Below are 23,404 nucleotides of genomic sequence, written 5' to 3' on the forward strand. Positions count from 1 at the left end.
TGAGTATTGCTGACTGCGTGTCCCTTCCTTTGAGTATCGTGTGCTGTAGTGTGGTAACATGATGCTCTAATGAGGGTTATGTCACTTATCACTTTGGTTGCATAAGGCGTAGGTAGCTACTTTGTTACTAGGGCTCATAGACCTCCTGTTTCTGTGCGGCAGACCCCCGATGCCTCGCTCTCGCGCCGTCAGCCCGAGTCCTGACACACAGCAGGACGCGGAGGCCAAGAAGTCCGTCAACGGAGCCTCTGAAGCCAAACCACGGATCCGCAGATTTTTCCCTGACATCCAGGAGATCAGAGTCAGGTGAGTCTGCCACAGTGACTCCATCACTTAGTGCTGTGGAGACATCTTTCTTGGTTTCACATGCCGTAACATTTGATCTCTTATTTCTGAAGCCCCATTGTGTCGAAGAAGGGCTACTTGCATTTCTTGGAGCCACACACCAACGGATGGGTGAAGCGCTATGTCGTCGTGCGGCGGCCGTACGTCTACATCTACAACGCGGAGAGAGACTCTGTGGAGCGGGCTATCCTCAACCTCTCCTCTGCCCAGGTGGAGTACAGCGAGGACCAGCAGGCAATGCTGAAGGTTGGTGATTAACCCAAGACTCCCTCTTTCTGATCTGTTATTGGTGAAAACATCACGTATGGTATATTAAGCTTTTTCCTTGGCTCTTTCATCAGACCCCGTACACATTTGCCGTGTGTACAGAACATCGCGGAATATTGCTACAAGCCACTAATGACAAGGAGATGCATGACTGGCTGTATGCGTTTAATCCCCTCCTTGCTGGAACTATCAGGTAAAAAATATACGTCAGTAGGAAAAAGTAAACGCACACAAAATGCATCTTTGATACAAATACATTTTCTTCTCTGCCTCTCAGGTCGAAGCTGTCGAGAAGACGAGCCGGACCGATGAGGATGTAAACAAGACTCACATCCCATGAGGGAAGGATGAACTTGAGATGTACATAGATCCTTGTCCTTATTCCTCCCTTTGTGCTGAGCCCCCCCACCCCCACCACAGTCACCAACAACCATCTCTCCCCTGTACGTTCACAGTTTATCACTAGTGTCCTCAGCACCTAAAGCGCCCATTTCGTGTCAGGCCTTTGCTGCGTCGTGAGTCTCGTAGTCAGAAGAACCTCTCCAAAAAGCTGTCACTGTACTGTACTGGAGTTTATTCATAGCTGTACGATCGAGGAAAAATGGCGGAAGTAGCAACAGTTTCTTATCTCAGAACACATACGTATGGTAATGTACTGTAGTTGTTGTCAGTAACACATCGAGCCTTATACATTTACTCCTTAAAAACAATGCAGTGACATTTATTTTTACCTAAAGCTGCCACGTCAGTGAGGATCACATTGCTCCATTTGCATCAGTAGATAGAAAAAAAAAACATGCAGATTGCTCTCAACTCTACAGCTATACATATATATATATATATACAGTATATACAGTGTGTAAACTGGTTTGCATACAACGTACAGCTAGAAAGTACACGCTAAAAGAAAAAAAAAAGACAGTTGAGTGTAACTCTGGAGAATAATTCTCTTTTCTTTCTGGTACTTGAATCTTTAAACTTCTTAGAAACTTTAGCACACAGCCTGGTAAGGGAATGGCATATCATCGTAGTTCTTGTGGCATTTTGATCAATCCATGTCGTTTTAGCTACTCGTAGGAGCACCAAGGGCATCTGCATTCACACAATAAGTAATCACATGTCGTCACCATTAATCCTCCCACGTTGATCTCATTCTCTACCTGAATTCTATTTGTTTTAAAATGTGATATATTTAGATATTTAACAGCTTTACTATTTATTTCTGCATGTATTTATTTACAAAGACATTTATATTTCTAAAGTAGTAGTACCGTGCAATTTCTGCACACCGCACTTTTTAATATGAGTTCCTGAAATGTTATGAATAATACAACCTTGCCCCCCCCCCCCCCCCCATGCAGTTAATGCTTTTAAAACTGTTTATGATTGGCCCCTTTCTTTGTGCTGAAGATTACTTGAATGACACTATCCCTCTAAGGATAGTCACACCTGACCTTTGACCCAACTGATATACATCTGAAAAGGTCACCAAATTGTTAGGTCGAAAATATTAAGGTGGTCTGACCATCCTCAGCTGCACAAAGCTACTTTGTGAAATGATCTAAAGTATAAACTGTTCCTCACAGTACAGATGAAGAAACTGGTTTTCTGAATGATGTGTACATTGATTAAATGTAGTGCCTCTCTTTTCAATCGTACTGTACAGTAAGCCTCTGGACCATCAAACTACATCCTTCATGCTGCTATATTACAGTTCTGGAAGTGTCCGCAGATCATATCACATCACTTTCCTGCTTTCCATCGTCGTCATCACTTACATATTCAGACAGAAAAGGTATCATTTATGTCCATGTTACATATCTAATATGGCAATCAGCTGTCATATAACACGGAACGTCCATAACACAGCAGTATATAGAGTATACTTCATGTCTAAACAGTAAAAACTACTTTAACATATTTCAGGATTGTGTTCAACAATCATGTTTTGAATTGGGAAAAGAAAATCAATGTACACCTGTTCTTTTTTTTTTTATCCATTCATCTCAACTTTGAGGAAAAGTGCGACTGAATTTTCTATTGAATTTCATTCGAGTATGAATCTGACTTCAAAATCAAGTGACAGCTTGTGAGTTGTTGTGTGAAGTTTGATTGATGAGCATGCCTCAGGTCAGCCAGCCTAGAGCGCATGCTCACTGACATACGAGGACAACATCTCACAGCAGCAAACTGTTAAAAGCGCTCTATCTAACGGCAAAGTACATTTTAGCAGAGGATTACATTGTAACAGCAAATCGTTTTTATTTTTGCTGCTGAGGTAATCCATACAATACCATATTTTCAGAGGCTGAAAAGTATTCCGTGTGTCGACTTATCTTAAAACATTTTACAACCCGACATGTGTGGACAACTGTCAGTAGTTGTGGCTAATCAACAAAGTTTATGTAACAAAGTCCTGTGATCATCAAAGTCTATCACAGACTTTCTTGGCAGAGACTGCAGTTGTATCTTATCCAGCTATAGCATCGTCATTGAGGGAATTCCCAGCTGTGCATTACACTGTCTCGATCACTCATTTCTGTCTCATATCCTTTAAACCCCAGTCTTAAAATGTGAGCCCGGTATTGCTCCAGTCTGATCTCTGTGTTGAGATTAATCCCCATGTTTTCATTGGGCCTTTTAATGTGCGTCACATTTGAGCCAACCAAAGTTTTCTTGGTGCAGTCACACAAAAAGAAATCACACTGAATGTACATTGATATTGGAAAAAAGTTAAACTACTGGACTGGTTATGTTGACTTGTCTTTTGTTTTCACAGTCTGGTTCTTATTGATTGTAGGGTAGGTTACTGCCAGGGAACCACATGGAGGTGGTGCGATATACCTGTATTACTTGTCCACTGATGTGTGAGGGGAGCTTGGTTCATTGTGGCCCTGTTAGGCATTGCATCTTGTACAGAGTAATGCTGTAGGTAACCTTACTGTCTCACTTGTATTTTTTCCGTCACCATCATGCTCTGGCAACCTTCACAAATCTACTTTTTCTATTCCCTCCCCCTTTAAAGGAACCTCATTCACATTTTTGTGCTTCCATCTAATCTTAGTTTTTTTCTATTTTCAAATTATTTCTTTTTTTTCCTGTCTTCAAATTATTTTGCATTGTATATAAACATGATTGCTGTGAACAGTGTATTATAAAGTTGCACCCATTTACAAAATCTTCAATGGGCAGTAGTTCAGTCAGTGTCTCTGAGTGTTGAGAGTTTAGCGTAAAATGTTTGTGTACACTAAACACATTGTCATATATGAAATAAACATGGAAATTATGCAACACAAAGTCACGGACTCCTCTTCTTTATAAGTTCTACGGCATCCACACAAATAAAGCATAAATAAACAATAGAAAAGTCACGTATCCGTCGGATTTAGACTACATGAGATGTGACTGCGTTGCAAGGTTGTTGCCATGTCTGCATGCGATCGTGTTTGGGACTGTTCATATTGCATGTAACTTTATCTTTATTGTTTTAAATACTCATCTACTAGCCTTGAATTTATATCATTTTCGGCATGACACATTTTCCATATTTTCGCGAAGTTTTAAATTTAGTAAACTTAGGTTAAAAAAAAAAGAGTGAAAAAGGGAAAGAGTGAACACTATAGCTTTGTATAGTTTTGCAGACATGGATGGCCAGGGATGAGACAGGTTGGTTTAATGGAACAGTTACACGTTTTCTGTTAACCGGAAGCATAGTTGGTACCAGTAATTATGAATATAATTCATATAATAAACCACACATTAAAACGTTGTACTACATCGTTTGGAGCGTTCTCTGACATATGTAATTGCAGCTTTCCCTTTAAGACATCTGGCAACCCGGCGGAGCAGCGCCCCATACTCATCCAACGCTAGCTGGCGAATGATTGACACAGGCTAGTAAATCCATTCAGGACTCCTTCACATCCCTTCACAAGGTTAGACACACAGCCGAGAGTCTCAGCTGACCGTGTCACACGATGGAGAACATGTCTGACTCATCTTGAGGGCTCGAAAGCAGATTAATAGTAAAATGTACTCCTGCTATCAAACATTAGTTGACGTTAGCATTAGCTAGCTTTAGCTCCAGTTAACAGATGTTACCTACAGTAAACTAGCCTTAGCTAGCTAAATACATTCCCGGTTTGCAGACATGGATGGCCAGGGATAAGACAGGTTGTTTTAATGGAACAATTACAAGTGTTCTGTTAACCGGAAGCATAGTAGGTAAAGCTACCCGTCCCGGTAATGTAGCTGAGTTATTAACGTTACCTGTCACGTCCGCTGCTGACAGCATGGATGTAACGTTAGCCGACAGACAGCGGAATGACTGGACAACATTGGGTTATGTTCACGCAAATGTGTAATTAACCTCTGTACTAGAGACACACAGTTGGCATTTAATCACGTGGTGTGATAACAATGATTAGCATTCGACACTACAGTCGAGATTCAGATACAGCTGCTGTTTCACTTGCAGTCATTCACTCTTATGGGAACAATACTTCTAACTGTCCAACCAGCTGTCAAAACACAGTCAAAAAAAAAAGAAAAAGATCAGGCTGTGCTGTCAAAATAAATGCTACCCCAACTAATTTAAAAGTTGAGAAATATAAATAGAAGTTTTGCTGCAACGAGCTGTATAGTGTTGGATTAAAAAAACCACTGGAATCATTGCCTGACTGTAATAAATCTAAGACATAAGACCTGCTAAATGTTTTATCTCTGCCTATAGTGTCATGGCCAAGCAATCTGATGATGTCACCCCGGTAATGTGTCACACCTTCAGTGGCCACTCCTTTCAACATTACTCAGAAATGAATCTAGACAGGTAGGAACATTTGATTTGGGCCATTCACTCTGAATCACATGAAGTGAAAAAGCAAGATGAGATTGCTTTGATGATGATGCTCTTGATGTTTTGTTAATGTGTAAAATATGTAATTTAGGATCTACATGGACTACAATGCCACCACTCCGCTGGAACCAGAAGTGATCCAGGCCATTACTGAAGCCCTCCAGGATGCCTGGGGAAACCCGAGTAGCAATTATATAGCAGGTGAAGAATACTTCAACCTTCATCAAAATGCCATTGACTTAATGTTGGAATGAGGTGTATGTGTGTGTGTGCGTAAAGCAATTTCCTTTAACAAGCTAATGATGCTTTTTCCAATTTTCCGTCTCAGCACCCAAACAATAATGTATCTCAGCATGCAACCAATAAAAAGGTGCTGAATCACTTTTATTTGTAGGTGCTAAAGCCAAGGCAACAATTAATCAGTCCAGAGAGAATGTGGCGAGAATGGTTGGAGGGAAAGCAGAAGACATCATTTTCACATCAGGTGGAACAGAGGTAAGTGGAATTTCTTTTTTTTTTTACTCTGGTTTTCAAAAAGCTACATCGGTTTTGTGCGACGCTGGAAAATGTTTAGTGCAGAATTGTGGTACCATGCAGTGCAGCGGTGGTTCATAGCAAACAAATGTTCTCTCAGGCCAATAACATGGTGCTGCACACTGCTGTAGAGCACTTCAGGAGAAGCTGCAGGGCTGCAGAGCAACGGGAAGGACACCGGAATGGAAGCAATGGCCTTCCTCACATAATCACCTCGAATGTGGAGCATGACTCGGTCAAACTAGTAGCTGAGCACCTACAGAAAGATGGCAAGGCAGGTAGGAGACCATGCTTTTTTCTTTTTAAACAACTAATCCGATGTAGCTTCTCTACATTTACTTGCTATCTCGACTTGTTTGGGTAACTGCGTTTTTGTCACAGATGTGACATATGTGCCTGTGTCTAAGGTGACGGCCCGTGTGGAGGTGGAGGATGTCATTGCTGCGGTGCGTCCCAACACTTGTCTCGTCTCAATCATGCTGGCCAACAATGAGACAGGAGTCATCATGGTAAGAAGGAGATAGAGGCTTGGAAACCAGGCCGTCAGTGTTTGAGGCAGGAATTGGTTGTCATGAAGCAGACGGTTGCATTAGCTGATAAGTCCTTCCTTTCATCATATTTTGAATACAATTTCAATGTAAAAACAAAAGGCTCTAGGTGCAGGACAGTCTAATGTGCCCTGTATGCTGAAACTGCTTCGTCTCGTCAGCCAGTCCAGGAGATCTGCCAGAGAATAAAGTCTGTCAACAAGCAGCATGAGCGGCTCAGGATCCTGCTGCACACTGATGCTGCTCAGGCTCTGGGGAAAATCAGGGTCGATGCCTGTGAACTGGGAGTGGATTACCTCACCGTAGTGGGACACAAGGTCAGGAACCTGTTGGATAAAACATCTTGATTTGGCATCGTTAATATTTAAACGTATTATTGAAAGGGCTTGTGATATTTCTAGTTCTATGCCCCTCGGATCGGTGCTTTGTTTGTGAACGGCCCGGGAAGAAGGACGCCATTGTATCCGATGCTGTTTGGAGGAGGACAGGAGAGAAACTTCAGACCAGGGTAACACACTACATCGTCTTACTTGAGGAAATATCAACAAAGCACCAAGTATGCATGAAATAACAACAAAGATGGAAATATAAGGGTCCATTTTCTGTCCTTTTGACTATTACAGCACAGAAAACACACCAATGATTGCTGGTCTGGGAAAGGTATGTTTCCTACTTTTTTTAAGTTTTAGAACATTTCTCTAGAAGCTTCCACTGAATAATGTTTGACTCTAAATTAGTTGTTTTTTAAAATCTCCCTGATGTAACAGTGCATGTATTGATTTATTGTGTGTCTGTTAGGCTGCAGAGCTGGTGACCTCCAATCTGTCGGATTATGAGAGTCACATGCAAAGTACCAAACTTTACCTGGAAGAACGACTGAAGGCAAGTTTGATTCCGTTTAAAGAGATGAAAAATGTCACATTCTCTGTGATATATGTCAATAGTAACGTTAGCAGTTTCTGGAGTCATTGAGGTTATTATCTGCGCCAGGAAATCATGCGCTCGGGTGTGTGTGTGTATGTCTGTCTTTTTGTTCTTTGACTTTGAAAATGATAACTTATATTATCATCATTCTTACCTTTTATACATAAAAAAAAGTGCCGTCAATGTGTTTTCCTTTTCAGGCCGTCTTTAAAGACAAGATCCGCTTCAACAGCCATTACCCCGGCTCTGATATCCTCCCGAACACATGTAACGTGTCCATCCTGGGCCCAACATTACAAGGTGATGTCATTACTTCTTCCTTCTCCGTGCTATGTCTGTTTTGGCCTGTCCTCCAACCCTACACCAATGTTTGTGGGAAGCAGTTCATGACCTGCACAGGGCCATTTGTAAGCCACAAAGGCTTTGAATGATTAATAGCTCTCTCTCTCTCTCTCTCTCTCTCTCTCTAGGCTGGAGGGTGTTGTCCAACTGTAGGAGGCTGTTGGCCAGCGTTGGCGCCGCCTGCCACTCAGACAGTGGAAACAGGTAAAAGACATTACATTACATTACAGTCATTTAGCAGACGCTTTTATCCAAAGCGACTTACAATAGTCAAAAGAGTCACCTGTTACTCTTTTTGTCCGGATGCCATACTGATCGCAGTCCACATAACCCCCACCCCCCTGCGCTGCACTGTGTCCGTCCATCAGGCCTTCTCACATCCTTCTGAGCTGTGGCGTCCCCTCGGAGGTGGCAGCTAGCGCCCTGCGGCTGAGCGTGGGCAGGGCGACGACCAAAGCGGACGTGGATGCAGTTGTGGAGGACCTGAGGGAAACTGTGCGGCTGCTGGAAGAAATGGACTGATGTGCATAAACAGTCGTCCTGTAGGTCAGATAAGGTCAGATGTATAGAATTAAGAACGCATGATCTTGTGTTTTACTGTTACATTCACTGATCATGCAAAACATATGCAAGATAAATAATAAAAGGGAAGAAGTTGAAGTGACCGGAGGGGTGATGTTATGGAGAGATGACTGTACTCAGCTTCCATCACGTCATGTGAGGAGCTAATCAACTAATTGGAGTCAGGGCAACATGTATGAGTGTTATGGAAATAAAATATTAACATACACCTTTGAATATTTTCTCACCAACCCAAAGAGCTATAAAATATTATATGTAGATTATAATCACCTAAATGTATCAACTGTTTAGTCATCCCCACCGAGATGAATTTTTAAAATAGTTGTAAAAAATAACACTCGTAATCCACCGTGCGCTGGCTCCGACTTCTCCCATTACTTAAGTTTCCGTGCCGCCTCAGCTCCCCCGTCTCCAGTGAAGCGTTGGTGCGTGTGCCAGCATACGGTCACCGGCGCACAAAGGAGAGCGGGAGGCCACGAGAGCTGCGCCTCCACCCGTCTTTCATTACCTCTCTATCTCACAGCCCCCCCCCTATTCCCCAACAGCCATGCCGGCCAGCTGGCTCCCTGCTCGGGTGTCACTTTCCTGGCTCGAGAAGAGGCATGCGAGTGCACGGTTTTTTTTTTGTTATTGAATGAGAGTTGAGCATGAGCGAGAAAGCGATGCTATCCCGGTGGGAGCCAAAGAGCCCCGGGGAGCCCGCTCCGCATGCCACAACCTACCCGTAAGCGGCCGGGGATGGTGCTTCATCGGGCCATCCGGGCTGCGCGAGCGGGGGACCTCGCGGCCCTCAGGGAGCTGGCATCTTCCGGTCGCTTCTCACCTGTGATCGCTGACGCTCAAGGTGCAGGCCCGGTGCACCACGCGGCGAGGTGCGGACGCCTGGAGTGCCTGCGGTTCCTGGTGCGCGAGCTGGGGCTGGCGGCCGACGCCCGGGCCTCGAACAGGGCCACGCCAGCGCACGACGCAGCAGCCACGGGCCACATCCGGGAGCTGCAATGGCTGGTGGACTTTGGAGGCTGCAACGTTGAGGTGAGTTTATCCACTGTGAGAATCTCTACAGAAAGAGAGAGCGAGAGAGAGGGAGGTAAACCTACGTCGAGAGCTCAAAAGCCTTGGAGAGATGCCACATGTCCAGCTCTCCTGGTAATTTCCACCGACTCCGTTTGTCTGTGAGCCTAAATTCAGGCGATGGCTTCAGATGGTCATCTAACTGATCCCAGAGTGAGGTTACATCACCGCAGTTGTAAAAAGGTACCGTACACTACGGTACCTTTTCAGATGCATTACCAGCTGATTACATCATGTGGCGTTGACTTACTGGGTATCCATTAGTATTATATAGCAAGTGTAATTAGGTCCAGATGCTTGAGGGGAGCTCTCACTGAACTTAGCTATTAGGACTGAGTCAAGTCTACTTACGTGTACATCTCTGCTGTTTCTCAAATGTATACAGGTCCATTGTGAAGAAAACATATTACGTAATTGTTTCTTTACTGATTTTTAATAGAACCAAATGTCTTAATTGGTGGCGCTCATAAAAGAAAAGAAATGCACCTAATGAAACCCCCTCGTCGTGTCTTGATAATCAAGAATGTCTTTTACATTAAGCCTTCACAGTAGACGAGTTCTGCATCAAGCTTCACCCAACTCCCCTCTTTGTTGATGTTTCCAGGACAGGGATGCTGCCGGTGCCGCTGCCCTCCACCTCGCGGCCCGGTTCGGTTGTGCGGAGGTCATCAAGTGGCTGCTCTCTGTCGGAGGATTGGCGGAGGTGGAGACGAACTGTGGGGCTGTGCCGGCTCACTACGCCGCAGCCAACGGGGACCTCACCTGCTTAGAGCTACTCGTTCAACAGGCACCCGGGTGAGTTCACAGCCATCCCTAGCTTTTCTTTTCAAAGCCTGTCAAAAAGAAAAGAGCTGGGATGATGGGGTACCATGGGCACCATAGTAGATGGGTGTTTGTGGGTGTTTTATTCACACAAACATTAATTGAACAGAGGCAAAACACAAACTCTGGAAAGTTTAACAAACACAACTTAAAATTGATGAAAAGGAAAAAGAATGCAGTTAAAACCAGCAGCCTGATCGCAAGCTCCACCTACTGTCCTACGACTGGAGACCTGTGACTGGCCTTTGACTTTATCAACTGGAACCTACCATCTGCTCAGGTGGGAGGTAGCTAATGTGCAGTCAGCCAATCACAGCTGGTAGCTTACCTGATATTGTAAATGTACCGAAGATCAGCATCACACCAATTGTAATCATCTTAGGCTGTTTATTATCCTCCTAAACACAGATATATAGGCATGTTTGCACGTCACCGTGCTAACAGCAGAGGTACTCGCTGGGGTACCACTGGTTGGGAATGACTGGGTTAGAGGACCTAATCATCACATGGGACCACCAGGTACCTGTGAATAATACATGCCTGGACACCGTTGGTCATTACCTCAGTTATTGTCCCAACTGAACAGAAGCCTGTTGAAGCTAAAAACACCTCAAATCCACTGTGCATGTTTTTAGCATCATCTACATATCAAACTGGTGTGTTGCATCAGGCAGAGTTTTGATATTTGCGATGCATTCTGTGGCTGTTGCTTAGCTTGATATGTAACTTTGGCCTATTGCCCCCCCCCCTGTTGTTGATCTGTTTTGGGGTACAGCTGTGTGGACCGCCAGACGCTCACCGGCGCCACCCCGCTCTATCTGGCCTGCCAGGAGGGGCACCTGCACGTCGCGGAGCACCTCGTGAACGACTGCGGCGCCGACGTCCACCTGAGGGCCCACGATGGCATGACCTGCCTGCATGCGGCTGCTCACATTGGCCACCAAGCTGTTGTGGTGTGGCTGGTCAGGAGAGAAGCACAACACCTGTCTCCTACGATACGTACGCATGTGCTTTGTTCAGTCCACACTTCTTAACCTCCCTTATTGACCCTAAACAGGTGACGTGCACTGACGTCAGCCTGTCCTGCCAGGACAGAGATGGAGCCACTGCTCTGCACTTTGCTGCCAGCAGAGGGCACTATTGCATCTTGGAGAGGCTGCTTCGCTTGGGTTCAAAGGTCATCAAGGATCACTGGGGGGGGACCCCACTTCATGATGCTGCAGAGAATGGAGAGCTGGAGGTTGGACATGACTTCTTTCTTGAGTTGTTGTCATAGTTTTTGTCTTATCTTATCTAAATAAGCTAAATCGGTTTTTCCATCGTATTGTTCTGTTCCTTCGTTCAGTGCTGTAAAATCCTGTTGGCCAACCAAGCGAACCCTTCAGATCATGACATTGATGGGTTCACGGCAGCAGACCTGGCGGAGTACAACGGACACCATGAATGTGCCAGATACCTCTGTGCCATTGAGAGAAATGTAAGCTCCCTCACCTGTTTCACTTCACACATTCTCCTGCTCTGTGTCCTCTCTTTGTGTCAGCACTGCCCAGCTGTTTACCTCGGCGAGAGAAATCAAAGCTGGTCAGCGGTCGACGGCGAACATCTGGAAGATCTTGGCGAATCCTCGTTCTTAATTTGCGGCGTGTATTTGGCGCGGGGTCGAGCGTGCTCTTCTCCAGCGCCGCTGTCCTCCACTTAGCCTGATTGCTTTGCTCTCAGTTTAAGAGGGCCGAGGAAGTGGAGGACGATGGCTTTTGTGTTTTTAATAAGGCGTTCGTGGTGCCGTGAGTGCCGGAGGAGATCCGTTGCTCTCAGCTTGCCGCCGAGGAGATAAGCTCTTTTGTTTGGTGCAGAAAGCACGACACCCCCTTGATGTGGCTGATGAATATTTTAGCGTGAACACATTGTTTGTGCCTGTTCAAATCAGGGGTCAAGGCAGTTAAAAACCGGCCTGCGTTTCACTCAAATTACTCTTCAGTTTGCTGTGTGAAGCCTCTTTGTATCTTAAATCGTTTGTTCTTCTTTTGAATAGCTGCATGATAATTAGTTTTAGAGGAGGACAGCTAAAGCTGATGCTGAAATTTGAGCTTGTGGAGTCTATTTGAAATAGGAAAGAGGTTCTACTGTTAGCTGTCAACCGACTTGTTGAACCTGAAAGCCTCGCAGCTGTCCACCTGGGGCCTGTCCTCGTTTCTCCCCATCGCACTCCGCCTGCCGCCCTAAAGCACAGCGATGCACACAGAGAGTAACGAAAGCTCTCCGTCCAAGAGAAGCCATTAATTAGTCAGCAGAGACAAGCAGCGCTCATACACGAAGAGGATGATGGTAGGGAGCCGGCCGAGAGCTTCCACCCTTCACAAATAATCCTCCCTTCAACAATGGGGAGCTAATTAGCACGGGGGCCGCTGCGACGTCGGAGCGCAGCCGGAGCCGCCGCCAACTAAGGGCCTATCAGTTACCCCTCTCCTGCGGCTCAGGTGGAGGGCCCGGGGGCTGAGCGCGTTACGAGATCCACAAGCTTAAGTTTCAGCGTTTTCACCATTCTGATGCCTGGAACCGGCAACTCTATCCCTCTGTGGACTCGGAGAGCAGGATGTCACCGGCTTCAAACACACGTTTGATTGTGTGTCATGGTTTTTATTTTTTCCAGTGACTTGGAAGTGCTATGATTGTCACCTCTGGATGTTGGGTATAATGATGGTAGCAGACAGAATGATGTGTCAGGTTTCTTGGCAACGTATGAATCGGACACACAGGCCGAGGCTCGCCGTGCACAGAGAGGTCATCTGATGGAGAACCTGAAGCAGCAGTTAATTGACTTTACATCCTCGTAATATTTGGATGGTAGACTATGTAATGCTTTGAAAATGTACCGTGCCGCAGGTGAGCCATACATGTAGACGTGCTTTAACTATATTTCTGGTGGTTTTGGGTTTGTCAAGCACTGCGTGGATCTAAAGTTCTAAAGTGTCAGTCAGATAATCTCATTTCCGAGCAGCGACCCAAATGGATTGGGACATCGACCGGGGAGAGCTGTGTGTGTTTGGAACCGCTCACAGCAAGGTCAGACCCCGCTGCTCCTCATCTCGCATCTCAGGAACAGCTGCAATCAAATAAACAGTGTGCGGCCGGAGGTTTACTCCACACACACACACACACACACACACACACACGTTCGTGGCTTTTGCGCTCCATTCACAGCGATCGGGCCCAAGTTACTGTTGTTTGAGGATGGTATTTTTAGAACACTTGGACCGAGGACACACATTGTCTAATTCATCACTGTGTTTTAGTCAAGATTTCCGCTTAGTGTTTTATTATTTTGCACTGAGAAAGAAAACACATGCTTTAGTGACTTATATTTGTATTATTAATATAATATCTAATCAACATTATCACTAGTTGACATCTATTAGATTAGATCAAATAATAATCTCCTGGAACCCCCCCCCCCCCCCCCCCATCTGTTGATCAATCTCACAAAGCCCGGCTGCATCACAGTTACATGTGTGTCACAGATGGGGAGATATAACGATGGGGAGATATAACGATAAAATCTGTCCTGGAGTATCCCCATACGCAATGTAACACTGTATACATAATGTGCACAATGTAATACTGTATACATAATGTGCACAATGTAATACTGTATACATAATGTGCACAATGTAACACTGTATACATAATGTACACAATGTAACACTGTATACATAATGTGCACAATGTAATACTGTATACATAATGTACACAATGTAATACTGTATACATAATGTACACAATGTAACACTGTATACATAATGTGCACAATGTAACACTGTATACATAATGTGCACAATGTAATACTGTATACATAATGTACACAATGTAACACTGTATACATAATGTGCACAATGTAACACTGTATACATAATGTGCACAATGTAATACTGTGTACATGTGCACAATGTAATACTGTATACATAACGTGCACAATGTAACACCGTATACATAACGTACACAATGTAACACTGTATACATAATGTGCACAATGTAACACTGTATACATAATGTGCACAATGTAACACTGTATACATAACGTACACAATGTAACACTCTATACATAATGTGCACAATGTAACACTGTATACATAATGTACACAATGTAATACTGTATACATAATGTGCACAATGTAATACTGTATACATAATGTACACAATGTAACACTGTATACATAATGTGCACAATGTAATACTGTATACATAATGTACACAATGTAATACTGTATACATAGTGTACACAATGTAACACTATACATAATGTGCACAATGTAACACTGTATACATAATGTACACAATGTAACACTGTATACATAATGTGCACAATGTAATACTGTGTACATGTGCACAATGTAATACTGTATACATAACGTGCACAATGTAACACTGTATACATAATGTACACAATGTAACACTGTATACATAATGTGCACAATGTAACACTGTATACATAATGTGCACAATGTAATACTGTATACATAATGTGCACAATGTAATACTGTATACATAATGTGCACAATGTAACACTGTATACATAATGTACACAATGTAACACTGTATACATAACGTGCACAATGTAACACTGTATACATAACGTGCACAATGTAATACTGTATACATAACGTGCACAATGTAACACTATACATAACGTGCACAATGTAACACTGTATACATAATGTACACAATGTAATACTGTATACATAACGTACACAATGTAATACATTGTGCACATTATGTATACAGTAATACTGTATACATAATGTGCACAATGTAACACTGTATACATAACGTGCACAATGTAACACTGTATACATAATGTGCACAATGTAACACTATACATAATGTACACAATGTAATACTGTATACATAATGTACACAATGTAATACTGTATACATAATGTACACAATGTAACGCTGTATACATAATGTACACAATGTAACACTACATTATGTACACAATGTAACACTGTATACATAATGTACACAATGTAAAAATAGTACGGAATGCCAAGGTTAACAGCTGTAGAGCTGGAAAAATGTGTCCATTAAACGACCAGTTGATAGACAAAAAAATGATTTGTAACTATTTTAAGTAATTTTTTTAAAGGTGAAATGCCAAAAACTCACAATTCTCCTTTTTATTATCTTTTATTTACTAGGGTCTCCAAATAAATTTACTGAATTTCGTTCGTAGTCTTTTATTTAACTTTTAAACCTGCAGTACACTTTCTAGCCACTTGAGGGAGCCTGAATGCGCTTATTATTGTTCTAATTGTAGCCTACTTATAACATTGAATCTACTATGAAAGGCTATCAGACATTCTGTTAGTTTATCCCAAAATATATTTGTTTGTTCTCATTTCTAAAGTATTTAACGTGTGTATATGTTTTCAATAACACAATGCATCAAACAAAGTTGTGATTTATCAAACGTACACCTCTTAGAAACGGCCAGTTTACCTATTAATATAATATATAAGGAAATAATAATGTTCAGGGATTGTTTATTTACGCACAATTCTCACGATTCATAAATCCAGAATCTGTCCCAGCACTCTGTTTGTTGTTGTCAGCGTTTCCACATTCACACTCGGACCCATCTTATGGTGTCACATTGTGTTTCCACTGATCTCAGGTAGATTCTGCCCCCACCCTCACAAAAACCTCCTCCTTTCAATTGTCCCAAGTGGAAAAACAGCACCTGAATGCGCGTGGATAAAATGTCTCTTTTGCAGCTGCTTTGACAAGTCTTCCGCTGATACTTCCCTTCGTGCGGTGCCGTGTCCGTTAGTTTGTCCGTGTATTGGTGACATGACTGGGCCATCCTATCCTTCCCCTTAATTATTAACCGCACGCTCCGATCAGAGTTTATTGCTTATTGCCTGGCAGCCCTTGGCCACTGGCAGGGATGCTCGTGATGGTGTCAAACGAGCGGTTGGTGATCTTCCGATAGTGTCTCATCCACAACGCGGAGCGATCGCCCGGGTTGCCTGGCCCCAGGAGTCGGTGCCTTCGGAGTTCGCCGTACAGTGAGGTCTTACCCGAGTGCACCGGGGGGATTGGTCGAGGTTAGTAGGTTTTTAGGTCGGTTTGTAGATAATTTTCACTGCTTGTTTTCTATGCTGCTTTTGCTTCTTTTCTTCTTTATTCCATCATTTTTCTTTGAGCGTTTGTTCGTGAGTAAGCAAGTGACTGGTCAGGATGAGTAATTAGTTTTGTAAAGTGAAGGGAACATTTTCTAAGTTCTGTTATTAAGGGAACTCTATGTTTTGGCAATGTTTGACCTATTTACTGATCAGCCGTGGCCTCTTACGGTTAGGCATGACTAATACTCTCGCTTTATGTTGCCATTGTTGATGTTTTGCAAATTCCTTTTTTGATTCATGCACTCTTTCTAAATGTGGCTTTATGATCCAGTAGCTGTTACAATGTTCCTTTGTGAAGTAGACATATATTGTCATTTGTCTTCTTTAGCTGTGCAAAAAAACAAGCTGTTATAGTTGGCAAAAACATGGTGTCCGTCAGTCTCGAGCATTTACCTCCATGCAGGAAACATGAGAGTATTTTAACCTGCGAGTGGACGTGTATTTACACTACAGTGTTCTGTGTATAATGTACACCGGCTGTATACATTCCACATTGCAATTTATCACCGGGAATGTGAATATTTCATGGCGGAGCAGGTTTCTTTTTTTTTTTTTTGGCGACATCTTTTTAAATACACACGGTGTTCTGAAATGCCGGGGATTCGAACCCACAAGGGGATCGCCGGTGCTGCGTGTCCCGACAACGAGGCAGCGCTGCCGAGCGCTGTTTCTTAACTCTTGGCTCCTGCTCCGTAGGGATGGGGCTCTCTGCGGTCTTTGATAGCGGCAGAGGGGATCCAGGGCCAAAACAGGGCTCGGCTATCTATATATGCGTGGCAATTGTGATGGGGTGCTGATGAAAACCAAATGCTCTCTGGCCACTGGATCTAATTAAACACACACACAGACACACACACACACACACACTCACAGGCGGACCGGTTCATCATAGCTTTTAGGACATTGAACTGTTACAAGAAGGTCACAAAGGAATCAGCCCCCCTCCCCTCTCCCTGTTTATCTATTTACATATTGCACAACTTCGGGGAAGTCAGTTCCTCCACCCGAGCGGTGTCACAGCATATTTCGTGCTGTTGGAAATCAAAGTGCCGCGTGAGAGGAAATGGCACGGACCACCTCACGGACACAAAGCACAACAGCATGCAGCAGCTTGTTAGGGCTGCCTTTGATGTTTCGGTTACTAATAATGTCCTCGGAGAGCTGAATTTGATATGCATTCTGCATGGAGCGCATTAGGACAACGCAGGTTCATTAAAGGGGATCTAAATGTTTCCATACATCCGACATCCTCCCGAGAGTGGTGTGAAACGCTGCCAATTATCCGAGGATGCTTACTTGTTTTGCTCTCCGTGTATTTCGTGGCGCGTCCTCAGGCTTTAAATGTTCGGATGTGTTCTTTTCAATCTAGTATGTTTTAAGTATTATATTCTTTAGCATTAAAGTATTGTTTCGCCGGCATTATATGCATTTTTGTCCAGCTGTCCATATTGTCATATCAGACAATGGGAGGATCCATCAATACAAACCGTCTCTCCTCCTTCATGAAAGTTTATTTTTCACCATGGAATGGAAAATTCACTTCAAAAAAGCTCATGTACGGGTCACACTCAGACGTCACAGTAGTGATTCCACGGTTAGATTTGTCACAAACTATTTTAAGTGGGTGTCTGACCAGGGAGGACGTTACGGTGCAGGATGTGATCTGATGTGACAGAAGTCTCTCGTTGGATACCAGGATGTGATTTTGTTGACCGTGCGAAAGACTTTTGAGCATTCGAGCACAATTTTACCAAATAAGTTACGCTTTTCATAAAATTTGGTCTTCCGAAGTCTTGAAAAGTATTTAGTGTGACTCTGTGATACTTGCAGACAGCCTGCCCAGATAAGCCCATCGAGGTGACCTCTCCGGTGCAGAAGGAGGAGGAGGAGGTGAAGGTGAAGCCGGCTGTGTTGTCGCAGTGCAGCAGGGAGGACTACTACGGATGCCTGAGTGACACATGCAGGGACAGTTACAGCAGTGACACACCCATGGATAGTTTAAAGGTAAGTTTATATAGTTTCTATTCACCATTTCTATAAATTCTACCCAAAGCATCTGGTTCATCACAGTCTCTTTTTTTTTTTTTTTTGTCCAAACTAGCAGCCTGAGAGCGAGGAGGCCCCGCAGGCGAGATACCCTCAGCCCCCTCCTGCACCTCCTTTACCCTCTGCTTCGTCCACACCGGAGAAAACCGCTGTCAGCAGAATAGGGCAGGTTCAATTCACGACATCATGTGAGAAAAAAACATTTCTGTTGCTGTGAGTCACTGTTCAGTGGAGGAAAAAAAATAGTGTGTGTTCTTTAAAGACTTATGAAGTGTATTTCAGTTCTTAAAGGTTTCAATCAGCCCAAGGCCGCTGGGAGTGAGATAATCGCCGCTCCCGATAAGACGATGCTGCCTGGTGCAAACCTCCTAGCTGGAAGAAAACTCCTCGGCGACATGAACTCCATTAAATCCTTGAAACAATCAGGGATGTCAGGAGTCTTCACCGGACAAGCGGTACGCTTTCTCACTTTGTACATCCTTTCGTTTTGCAAGCGCTCCCTAACCATAGCTAATAAGAAACCGCTGTGTCTGCGCAGAACAAGATGGTGGTCCTGCCCACTGAGGAGGCCAACCTGTCGGACATCGACTACCTGGTGCCCACCCACGACGAGCGAGGCCGTCCCATCGCCGAGTGGAAGAGGCAAGTCATGGTGAGACAGCTGCAGGCCCGGCTGCTGGACGAGGAGGACCAGAGGAGGAAGGTAGCGTCTCTCTGGAAGAATAAACAGGGTTACATTATTAATGCACTTAGATTGATTCTGATGTAGCACAGGTTCGGGAGCGGTCAGGATCACAGCCTTAGCTTACAAAATCAGACGAAAGTATTTCATTTAAAACAATTTATCAAGAAGTGGATCAACAGGAAAGTTATGGGGAACTTTAAAAAAATAATTTATTGATCGTTTGCAGCCCAAAAGAAGTCAGTTATGTGTTGTGCAGCCCCTTCTAAACAAACGCTCCAGACCACAACTTCTAAATCTGCATTAACTTAACCTTTAAAAAAAAAAAAAAAAAAAACTTTGGAAATTCCATCATCATTTACTTTTAATTGCATATAACAAATCACTGAACACATTGCTCGCCAAGTCATATTTCTGAGGTTTGGATCACAGTTTAACTGTATCATTACTCTTTTCCTCTCACGCCTAAGCCATATGAAATATATAATATTAAAAAAAAGGTTAAAATGTGACATCCTGCATGTTTATCTGCAAGCTGTTTGCTTCTCTTCTGACAGGAAAATGGGAACAGATATGCCAAAGTCAGCTGGAGGTTCTCCCAAGCCCACAACGCCATCCTGGGGCCCTCTGGTGAGCTGCTGACGGAGGATGACCTCATCTATGTGGAGCAGCAGATCGCCAACGTCTCCATGCAAAGGAACTGTGAAGGCTACGAGCTGGAGCTCGCCCGTCTGGCCGAGGAGCTCAGGCACATCCTGCCAGCCCCCATAGTGAACATCACCGCCAACACGCAGTTCAGAAACCTCTCGAGTCAAGTTCCCCTTCCTGTGTGGTGCGGACGCATCTCGGGCATCGTGAAGAGCATGTCTCTGCTCATGACCAACCTGACGGACCAGCCCCACTGCAAGATGCCCAACACCGACCTGATCACCGTGTTCTCTCAGACGCCGGACCGGCAGAACTCCACCAGGGGACGCAGGGAGAGGATAGAGGATGAGATCCACCACTTTGGGGTGTCCGTGCGGACGCTGAAGTCCAATTTTGAGACGCAGAACTCACCTTTGTCAGATGAGCCGCAGGAGGTGGGTAGTGCTCTCGCGCAGCTCGAGGCCACGGAGTCAGACGAAGAGCCCAAAGTGTTGACTCCAGCCCCGGAAACCGACCAGAACAACGACTCCGGCATTGACTACGATGAAAACGTCGCGGACGTTCGAGAGACCACCAGCCTCAGGAAGGAGCGTATAGTCGTGCTGTTCTTGGGCCACTGGAAGAAATCGGCCTACACCGTGTCGCTGAAGAGCAAGGATGCAGCAGAGAGGAAGATGAGCGGCGGAAGCCCGGGGACGGGCGACAAGTTGGGTCGCAGGAGTAGCGCGGAGAGCGCCCAGTCGAAGATGATGAACAGCTCTCTGGGACACTTCTTCAAGCAGAGGAGTGCTGTCAACAAGATGCTGGGAAACTGGAGGAGCATGATCTCCAGCGTCCCGTCCAGACAGATACGCAGGTAGGGCACTGCATGACCTTTTTATGTAAATCATCCGTTCTACGACAGAATGTCTTCACCAGGCAGCAACCTCCAGCTCTGCCGAGTGAATCCAATGCTTGAGTCTTAAAACTTGCAATCTCTTTGCTGGCCAGCATGAGGCGACTCCTCTGGTTGTATAGAAGTCTATGAGAAAATGACTCTACTTCTCTCTTGATTTATTACTTCAGTAAACATTGTAAACATGAGTTTATGGTCTCAATCTCTAGTTTCAAGTCTTCTTCAATACAGCATGATGTTCAGTTAGTAGACTATGGTCCATTTAGAGTCAAACAGACCATAAAGCAGGGTATGCTTTAGGGCGGGGCTTACTGTGATTGACAGGTCGCTGCCGCTACCAGAGACTTATACGCTGTCACTCCTCCGCATTCCAAATATGGTAACTTGCGTTCATTGGCTGCAAAAAAAACTCAGTGACTGATTAGAGGGTGTCAACATTCTTTTTTTTTTTTATAAATTTGAAACAGATCACTCCCCAGAACAGTCTATCCTGTCGCTGCATCGGCCTTGTAAGGTTTAGAGCTGATTAAAAGAGTAGGTGATGGCTTGTTGAGCCATTTTCAACCCGTGAAATGTCTATTTTTATAAATTGAAAAAAACACGGTTAATTGTGCAGTACCTCTTTGATAGAAAGGAAAAACATATCGAAGCACAACTATTCAATATTGTATATATCAATGTGTAATGTAAAAGGAGCCATTCAGTGACAAACCCACTGAGAACTTTGGAGCTCTTAGCCTCTTTTATATTAGCTTATTGTTTTGGCTTAAGGACCAGCCAATTTACTGTTTTTATTTAGTCTCACAGCTCTCATCAACCTATTTTTTAAAGGGCCAGTGTGATGTTGGAGGATCTATTTGCAGAAATGTAATATAATATTCATAACTTTTCGTTGGTTTATAATCACCTGAAACTTGTTTAGCTTAGAATGAGCCCTTCATATCTACATAGGGAGCTGGTCCTCGTCACGGAGTCCGCCGTGTTACACAACGGACAAACCAAACACTGGCTCGAGAGAGAGACTTTTGAGTTTTTATGTTACCTGAAGGCCACCGTAGTTCTCCAACACGCTTGTGAAACTGTGGCAGTCTTAGAAAAGGAGAGGTGAGCAGTGGGGTATTCAGTTGGTGGCAATCTGGAACCTCATCTCCAGTCACCAACTCCTACACACTAGACCTTTGACATACAAGTTCTGTGTAATGCATACAGACAGCAGACAGACAGCAGACAAAGTTATCTACTAGCTGGGAAAGAAAGTTGTAGCTAGCAAACATTAAGCTATCTAGTGAGGTGACGCAAAAACAGAAAAGCAGTTCAAGTGAATGCCAATGTTGCATCATGTCTGCTGAATGTGTTACTCAGCAATTGTTTGCTAAGATGTTGTTTGCTACTTTTACAAGCTAATAAGTCAGCTTTCTAGTTTGTTGAGTTACTCTGCCCCCTAGTGGCCAAAAAGTAAATTAATGCAGCTTTAAAATCCTAAACTTTTTGTTCAGTTTGATTAAAGATTTGCTTGAATGTCCAGGACACTTAACTTCAAAAGTTTCAACTGAACAGCATAAAGGCTTGGTTTGGAATGCTGTCTGTAGTGCCGTCATTCAATCCATTTGTAGAAAGTGACGGAAAAAGAAAATCGCGTCATCGTGGAGGTCACTCTGCAGAAGCTTCTAATCTTCAGCCTCAGCCTACTGTAGTGTTGATACGATCTTGAGTAACCATTCAGTGTCCCCCACAGGCTCCACAGGCAGAAAGCCCTCTACTCCCCAGAGCAGTTCCTACCTCGCCTGGACGGCGTGCCGGTGGAGTACGACAACCTGACCCTGGATCTCTTCATGCTGGGCTACTTCCACATCCTGGAGTTGGAGCTTCCCGTGGACGAACGCAAGATAAGACACCTGCTGTGTTTCGAGGTGTTCGACCACGTGGGGAGCTTCCCCTGGGAGCTGGTCAGGGACTTCCACAAGGCCGTCATACAGGACATCGAGGCCGGGAACCACGAGTGGAAGGACGGCTTCGAGGACATTAAAGTGAAGTTCTTTGGCAACACTGTGAGTCAGACTGAGAGCGCTGTCGAGGTGGTGAAACACACCCTCCCAGAGGTGAGACAGGTCCCTAAGGTCATTGTGCAGACGCCTACGCCTGATGAGGGGATGCTCCACGGTGGAACTGACATTTCCAGTTTCAGCAATGAAGAAATTTGCAAATACATCGACCGCAGTTTTGCTTTTTGGAAAGAGAAAGAGGCAGAGATTTTTGATTTTGAGTAGTTGCTTGAGTCATCTTTTTAATATTTTTTTTAGTATTGTTTGTAGTTATATTACATTAGGGCTGGGTATCAAATCTAAACACTGTTTGAATTATGAATTTATTTGTCGTAATTGTCAACCTTCAAGTACCGAAAGCTAGCGCAGAATGCTTAGCCACATTCTTAGCCATGTTTGCTTATTTAACCAGATATTGCCTGATGTGAATTCTAATTTTCTTAATTTTTTACTGTATTTTATTGTGTTAAACCATTCAATTTTAATGCATTTCATAGGTTTGGACTTTGTTGTTTTTTATGTTTATAAATAGTATTAAAAAGATACTTAATAGATATTTTGGTACTGCTATTGAAACTCGGGTATAAATAAATTTGCAACAAATTTCAACCTATACCCA

The 23,404-nt window shown here is 44.0% G+C and overlaps 3 protein-coding genes across 8 annotated transcripts in view; all 3 read left to right on the plus strand.

Annotated features, from left to right (window-relative positions):
- Positions 1-932, plus strand: part of kif1aa (kinesin family member 1Aa) — a 34,598-nt gene extending 33,666 nt beyond the window's left edge. For all 3 annotated transcript variants that reach the window (XM_076079306.1, XM_076079308.1, XM_076079307.1), the window contains 4 exons: positions 163-306; positions 399-591; positions 687-805; positions 890-932. In XM_076079306.1, the coding sequence (XP_075935421.1) occupies positions 163-306; positions 399-591; positions 687-805; positions 890-932 (499 nt within the window). The remainder of the gene's footprint in view (positions 1-162; positions 307-398; positions 592-686; positions 806-889) is intronic.
- A 3,510-nt stretch (positions 933-4,442) lies between these two features.
- Positions 4,443-8,605, plus strand: scly (selenocysteine lyase). Of its 3 annotated transcripts, none has more exons than XM_076079192.1 (13): positions 4,443-4,547; positions 5,345-5,440; positions 5,559-5,668; positions 5,862-5,962; positions 6,102-6,279; positions 6,383-6,510; positions 6,711-6,866; positions 6,951-7,057; positions 7,173-7,209; positions 7,348-7,431; positions 7,674-7,773; positions 7,944-8,019; positions 8,184-8,605. In XM_076079192.1, the coding sequence occupies exons 2-13, from the start codon at positions 5,349-5,351 to the stop codon at positions 8,335-8,337; spliced, it is 1,323 nt and encodes a 440-aa protein (XP_075935307.1). In that variant the 5' UTR covers positions 4,443-4,547; positions 5,345-5,348; the 3' UTR covers positions 8,338-8,605. The 3 variants fall into 3 exon arrangements, with proteins under 3 accessions (XP_075935307.1, XP_075935308.1, XP_075935309.1); XM_076079193.1 differs by lacking the exon at positions 4,443-4,547 and adding an exon at positions 4,608-4,644; XM_076079194.1 differs by lacking the exon at positions 4,443-4,547 and adding an exon at positions 4,619-4,637.
- A 445-nt stretch (positions 8,606-9,050) lies between these two features.
- espnla (espin like a) lies at positions 9,051-23,341 on the plus strand. Of its 2 annotated transcripts, none has more exons than XM_076079188.1 (11): positions 9,051-9,429; positions 10,073-10,263; positions 11,066-11,252; positions 11,348-11,530; positions 11,636-11,767; positions 18,303-18,476; positions 18,574-18,706; positions 18,801-18,973; positions 19,057-19,221; positions 19,758-20,704; positions 22,479-23,341. In XM_076079188.1, exons 1-11 carry the CDS (start codon positions 9,106-9,108, stop codon positions 23,008-23,010), a joined length of 3,141 nt encoding a protein of 1,046 aa, XP_075935303.1. In that variant the 5' UTR covers positions 9,051-9,105; the 3' UTR covers positions 23,011-23,341. The 2 variants fall into 2 exon arrangements, with proteins under 2 accessions (XP_075935303.1, XP_075935304.1); XM_076079189.1 differs by having other exon boundaries at positions 18,577-18,706.
- The last annotated feature ends 63 nt before the right edge of the window (positions 23,342-23,404 follow it).

The sequence above is a fragment of the Anarhichas minor genome, unplaced genomic scaffold (genome assembly GCF_050575085.1).
Source record: "Anarhichas minor isolate MPS153535 unplaced genomic scaffold, ASM5057508v1 ptg000071l, whole genome shotgun sequence".
NCBI lineage: Eukaryota > Metazoa > Chordata > Actinopteri > Perciformes > Anarhichadidae > Anarhichas > Anarhichas minor.

Excerpts from the sequence above, each read along its gene's own strand:
- scly (XM_076079192.1), top strand. The coding sequence starts at position 5,349 with ATGGCCAAGCAATCTGATGATGTCACCCCGGTAATGTGTCACACCTTC. Across the intron at positions 5,963-6,101 it reads TCACATCAGGTGGAACAGAG|GCCAATAACATGGTGCTGCA; the intron begins GTAAGTGGAATT and ends ATGTTCTCTCAG. Across the intron at positions 6,280-6,382 it reads ACAGAAAGATGGCAAGGCAG|ATGTGACATATGTGCCTGTG; the intron begins GTAGGAGACCAT and ends TTTTTGTCACAG.
- espnla (XM_076079188.1), top strand. The coding sequence starts at position 9,106 with ATGCCACAACCTACCCGTAAGCGGCCGGGGATGGTGCTTCATCGGGCC. Across the intron at positions 9,430-10,072 it reads TTGGAGGCTGCAACGTTGAG|GACAGGGATGCTGCCGGTGC; the intron begins GTGAGTTTATCC and ends TGATGTTTCCAG. Across the intron at positions 11,253-11,347 it reads AAGCTGTTGTGGTGTGGCTG|GTGACGTGCACTGACGTCAG; the intron begins GTCAGGAGAGAA and ends GACCCTAAACAG.